General features: G+C 48.3%; 1 protein-coding gene across 3 annotated transcripts in view; it reads right to left on the bottom strand.

Moving 5' to 3' along the window:
* Nucleotides 1-1,823: 1,823 nt before the first annotated feature.
* The window catches only part of LOC144141960 (venom metalloproteinase antarease TserMP_A-like), a 61,675-nt gene continuing 57,297 nt past the window's right edge, over nt 1,824-6,201 (bottom strand). For 2 of the 3 annotated variants that reach the window (XM_077673393.1, XM_077673394.1), the window contains exon 14: nt 1,826-1,957. In XM_077673393.1, coding sequence (XP_077529519.1) covers nt 1,892-1,957 — 66 coding nt within the window. In that variant the 3' untranslated portion in view covers nt 1,826-1,891. Of the gene's footprint in view, nt 1,958-6,201 lie in introns of all 3 variants that reach the window. The other variant, XM_077673395.1, reaches the window with a different exon arrangement.

Raw genomic sequence — 6,201 nt, 5'->3', positions numbered from 1 at the left:
GGACGATTGCGATACTCCCTCATGCGAAACTTAAGCGGAGGGTGCAGTGCAGTCTTCTAGATGACGGCGCATTGTTGCTGCGTCTCAGAAAGTGATCACCTCATCAGAAAATGCCCGACAGCAGGCTCCACTATTGGAGAGGTTTAGCTTGCCGTTTTTGACGGTCCGCTCCGCTCCCGGCGGTCCGAGTAGCACACCCGAAGCGTCAGCAGCCGATGTCGCTCACGGCAAAGCGCGTCACGCAGGCGCAATGCGTTCTCGCTTACTCTTGGAGCGGAGCAGACCTTTAAAAATGACCAAGTAAACTCCCTTTTAGATGCAAAGCATCTGTTGCTCAAGGCTATGTCGGTTGTCCTTCCGACGTCCGTCCGCACCTCTCCTACTCTGCACGCCAGCTGTGATAACGTCACTCTCTCCTCTCCTCCTCTCCACACCACCTGTGTGCGCTGCTTCACGTCTCCCCCTCTCCACGCCATCTGTGATAACGTCACTCTCTCCTCTCCCCAACAGCTGTGCGCGCTGCTTCTTCTCTCCCATCCACCTGGTCACTTCAGATAAACCAGGTCCGCGCCGCTGCTCCCTTCAGTTGCTGCTTCGGTCTGCACCGTCCGATGAGCTGACAATGGACGCCAACTATTCTGGCAGTGACCCGCCGCGGTGGCTCAGTGGCTAAGGCTTTGCGCTGCTGAGCACAAGGTGGCGGGTTCGATTCTTGGCCACGGTGGCCGCTTTTCTGATGGAGGCGAAACGCAAAAAAAATCACACCATCTTCCCACGTTGGAACCCTGAGAAGATGCAAAGCATGTCGAGTTTGCACGAGTTCGCACGGCTTTGCATCTCCTCGGGGTTCCCCCGTGAGGAGACGGTGTAATTTTCTTTGCAGCGCGCCGCCGCAGTCTCGGCATACCGCTTTCCCTCTCACACTTTCACCATACTTTTCTTGTCTAATTTAGTGCTTGTCCCATCTCCCCTATCTTTGGTGTTCTTTTCGTTCGCTCGGATAAAACGAGGCCAAAAGCGACAGACGGCGCGCAACTACAGGAACGGGTAGGGTGCCTTCAGCGTCACTAAATAAGCTACGCTTAAGAGTACCGCACTTCGTGCACCTGGATGCGTCTGGGTGCCATTTTGTTTCTGGCTTGCAGTGTTTCCACCTCTCTCAACGAAATCGCCGCGGGTTGTAACGGGAAGAGTGACCGGCCCCTCTAGCATCCGGCAGCAGAGAGAGAGAGATAGAGGCAAAGAGGGAGAGAGAAAGAGAGGATAGGCGCCCAGAAACAAAATGGCTGCGCTCCTATGAAAACTAATATAACGTGGTGCCGACCGAACAATGAAAATCCTGGCGGCACCAAACTATGTTAGAAGAGAGTGCCGATACGCTGAAAGCCTTTATTTAGTGGCGCTAGGTGTCCGCTGTACAAGGTGGAGACACGTATACGCTGGCGTTGCCATTTTGGGTCATTCGCTCGCCGCTGCAGCAAGTCATTGAATCAAAAGCACGCTAAAAATTAATCGCCTCAACGCGATATACTGAATAGGTTGGAATCATGTTATCTGATTTGCGTTGTTGGGTCTTGAGGGAAACGAAAAGAACAATGCCTTGGGCCCTTTGACCGAATAGAGGCAACACGGGACGGTTCAAAGGGTGTCTCTGCCCTGTACTGCAGCGCTGGCATCGAGGCACCTTATGAGTGGGGGCTTAAGAAGTGCGCTGTAAAAGGATTTTGCAATCCTTAAGTTCTCCAAGTTAAGACATTTTATTGCATATTATTTCGTTCGGTCGTACACAATACAATCTCTTCACCAGAGGCTAAAAACTATCTTCAAAGAGAAAAACATCACACAACAAAGGTGAAGCTGTCGTCCATATTATAAATTTATTTCTTGCATGTTACTCGGGCACCGCTTCCACTCCATACCTCCTCTTCCTTCTTAAGCATAGACCATTAATGCAGCGCTGGAGAGAAAATGTCGGGTTAGTCAAAGCGAATACTATCACACTACAGTATGCGATGAAGACGATCTATCACCATGATGAAACGAAAAGTTAGAAAAGGAGAGCGAGAAATTGAAGATGAAGGACTCCACGGGATATCGTAAAAAATACATGTAAAGGGGAAGCGCTTTTGGGGGCATATAACACTTCGTACCTGCTTTGAAGGTGAAAAACTGGCAAATTTGTCAACGACGTGTTTATTGATAAGTTGTATTGGCGTCTGTTGCTTCGCTTTTGTTTTCTTGTTATTTGGCGCGAAGTAATTCGCCAGGCAGCACCATGTTACTTTTCTCTTACATCGCATTCGTTTCTGCGTCTTTTGGAGGGAAATACTCCAAGGAGCCGGCTGTTGATACATGCCAGATATTCTCCTGGATAAGAGTTTGGCGCTCCCGTGTGCACCTGTTACAGATTCGTGCCGTACCGTTATCTTGTGAAGGACATGCACGAGTTCATTATTTGCGTTACTGCTGCTAACGTTTTGTGAGAGCACAGTGGTGAAAGATTGGGCTCTCCTTTTAGACACCCTCGTTCGAATCCTATTTGAACTCAATTGTTTCATTTACTCCTTGCAGCTTAGCCCAGTTTGTGTTACGGGCTTACATCAACAGCGGTGATAGTTTTCGCTAATTGGATCGCATAACCAAGGCTTCCGCCAGACAACAATAAAACCTGGCGACACCCATGAAAGTTTATAAACACAAAGACGCTTCGGCTCCTGTCCGAGAGTCTTGCTTACGTCTTTCTTTTTTATAAACTTCCAAGGTCCCAATCAGTATTCTAATATCTTGTGGTTTCCCGCACATACGGGTTCCGACTCCAACGATGAAAGTTTATAAAGACAAAGACGTTTCGGCCCTGTCCGAGAGCTTAGTTCACGTCTTTGTTTTTATAAACTTCCAGGGTCCCCGTCAGTATTGTATTTTCATGTGGTTTCCCTACCAGACCGGGTTCCGTCGAAATCTTGATTTTAAGACTTCCGCCATAAGCATAAACTACAGGGAAAGGGGACTCGCACTTAACAACATATCAGTAAACAACTCACTGAACTAAAGCGGAAACGTAAACACGGCGGAATAGCTAGAGAACGTTAACACACAAAAAAACACAAATCAAGTCCACAAAACTTGTTTATTCGGAAGTGGGTGACACGCCCCTTGAGCAGAGGTTGCATACAAAAAAATCCGCAAAGGGCAGGACAAACATGTGTCTGGGTAAACCCAGATTATGCGTAGGCAGCGAATAATGTTCGCTACAGGCGCGAATAACTATAAGTTTTCTTTGTGTGCCAAACACCAAGGAAGCTGTGCGATGCAATGCTTTGTGTAGAATGGTACCCCAACCCTCCCTCTTCAAGTTGAATAGCTTCCACTATTTGTTCGGGCCTCCTACATACTCTTTTTTCGAAAAATAAAATTATTTGATTCGAGTTAATTAGGCTTGCGCCGCCAAGGCTGCCACTTCATTTTATTGGCTTGAACTTCTTGTAAAGCAACTGGTGTGCTTTGATAATATTACTAGGGGCGCAATAAGCTTGCGCATGCACAATTTCGCCAACGTGTGCTGGGGTAACCGGTTTTACCTGCATTTTACCCCTACGGTTACCGCGTAATCGAAGATTCAGACGACGCGACAAGGCATGGCGACCGATTGCCTAACGCATAAAAAATCGAAAAGCATAACGCAACGCAAATCAACGATACTGTCCTTTTAAGGTTGCTCTGCAGCCGTTTTCTTTTTTCTTTTTTGTGTATGCGAAGTGACTTTGAAAGCTTTTGAAAAGAAAAGAAAAACACTTACATGCCCGAGTGTGCTCAAAACAGCTGGAAACTATTTCACGATTGCATGACTTTAAGAACAAATCGTAGCTTCCTTTTTAGCTCCTCTCTCGTTAATCGTCATATTGTTGAGTTATCCCAGAATTTAGCCTCCTCCAGAAGCTTATTTTCCATGAAGACACCATGAGGCGACAAATATTCTGCGATATTTTGTTGATCTGCGTGCTCCCTAGGACTGATGTCACGTTAGGTGTAGCATGGCCTGACTAGTGTCATCGCTATAGGCAGCTTTGGGGCCATTGTCGCTGTGTATGAGTGTGTGCCGTGTCCAATTAATGTAAGTAAGGAGTAACGTATCACGCATTCGTTAGTTTTGGTCTTTTCAGGTTTTTTTTGGCGCATGGAACCTTGTCCCATAGAGTAGCAACTCGCACAAAAGTTCTCAATATTTAAAAAAAGGCGACATGTTTTGTAGAAGTGTAGCGGTGAACGCGCTAAAGAAAATGAAGCCCTCATCATCTTTTTATCCCTTCTACAATCTGCACGGAGACGCAATTTTGCTAGAGAGAGAGAGGGAGAGAGAGAGAGAGAGAGAGAGAGAGAGAGAGAGAGCGAGGGGGAGAGAGAGAGAGAGAGAGAGAGAGAGAGAGAGAGAGAGAGAGAGAGAGAGAGAGAGAGAGAGAGAGAGAGAGAGAGAGAGAGAGAGAGAGAGACAAACGTTGATTGACTGAAAATCCTAGCTAGGAATTGGTCCTTGCCGGTCCGACGGGGCAGGTCTCCTCAGTGCAGGAAACATCTGGCGGTGGCTGCCGTCTTCGCCCTGTTCACCAGATTCTTCTGGTTCTCCGGATCCTCGTAGACGAGCAGTGCCTCCCACTTTCCCGCAATGTCGTGTTGACCGGTTGTAAACGCACTTGCAATATCTAATGGTGCGGCAGTCAGGGTTGTTGAGGATGCTTACCTATCCAGAGGCGGGTCTGGGCAGCGGTCTTCGCAAGGGCACTCCAGGATCATGAGCGGCAAGGTGTCGGGTGTGTCGCAGTAAGGGAAGAGATACGGAAATTGTGTGGGGTGAGTGCGGTTCATGATTATTGCGTGTGCGTAGGTGTTTGTTTCGAGGCGACCACTGATCACGCTTTCTGCCTTCGTTAGATCGGGGTGTGGTAGAGATATCTCCTCCGCTCAAGTCGGTAGTGCTGCAATATTGTCCCATAGGTAGGTAATGAGTACGTCGTCTGCGCCGGTTGCAGCACGATTGTTGGGCGGCAGGAAGGCCCGGCTGGAATGTTCTCGGGCTTCAGCGTGCACTGCTTCGTTTCCCGCCATCCCTTCAAGCCCCGGGATCCAGGTGACGTAGGTGTCAGGAAGTTGGGGGAGCGTCTTTTTTAGATTTTAAGTGCTGTCGCGAACACACGTCCTTTTTGAAAATTGCGACATGCCGCTTGAAATTCGGTGAATATAAGTGCGCTCAGCATGTCGTCATTCCTAGGGCAATGGCTGCTGTTTCCGCTGCGTCAGGGTTACGAGCCGGTATTGTTGCCGAAGTCAGTTCCCTGCCTCGTTGTTACGTGACGCTTATTGCGAAAGCAGTGTCGTATGGGTACCGAGCAGCGTCTGCGTGACTTGTGTTGAGATCATTAGCATATTTTGGAAGAGTGCCTTCGATCTTGCCTGTCTTCTTTCATTGTGGTATACGGGCTATACCGAAATAAATTTTTTTTAAAGTTTTCACAAACAAGAAATGACACGGAATTTCATCGTAATTTTATGAGACGAAAGCAAGAAAATTAAAATTTTAAGTGAACAGAGCCGGGCTATAAGTAGAGTAGAAAAGGCCTTTATTCAGTCGAAACTAACGGCCGACCATGTCGACCGCCCGGGACACCACTCTGCTCTATTCTCTTTCAGAGCCAAGCCAGTCTGTCCAGGTGGTGATGAAAAGGGATAGGAAGGGATAAGAGCCGGGTAGCTGAGCCGCCCGGCAGTAGAATAGGCAATGAGGTAAATCAGCGTAGGCAGTGGGGCAGTTGGGACAAGAGGGGTCAGATCCACAGCGATAGAAGTATAGACGGGAGAGAGTGATCACGGCATTCACTTGGATCTTCCGGAGGAGTGGAGCCTCCGTTACGGGGAGTGATGGGTGAGGATTGTCTGAACCGACATATGAAGTATAAGCTCTGTTTTAATGGTTAGATAATGATAACTCACTCACCCATTTACACACTCACCGAATCGCTCACTTAAACATGGTCGCACATGTGCTCGCTCCCCCCTCACTCACTCTCACACCTGCCCGTTCACTCACTCACTCACTCTCGCACATGCCAGTTCACTCACTCACTCACTCACTCACTCACTCACTCACTCACTCACTCACTCACTCTCTCACTCACTCACTCACTCACTCACTCACTCACTCACTCACTC

Source organism: Haemaphysalis longicornis, unplaced genomic scaffold (genome assembly GCF_048455015.1).
Source record: "Haemaphysalis longicornis isolate Haplotype H1 unplaced genomic scaffold, Haemaphysalis longicornis Haplotype H1 scaffold_6, whole genome shotgun sequence".
Classification (NCBI taxonomy): Eukaryota; Metazoa; Arthropoda; class Arachnida; order Ixodida; family Ixodidae; genus Haemaphysalis; species Haemaphysalis longicornis.
The sequence above is the reverse complement of the archived record's forward strand: the minus strand, read 5'-3'. Positions and strand labels throughout refer to the sequence as shown.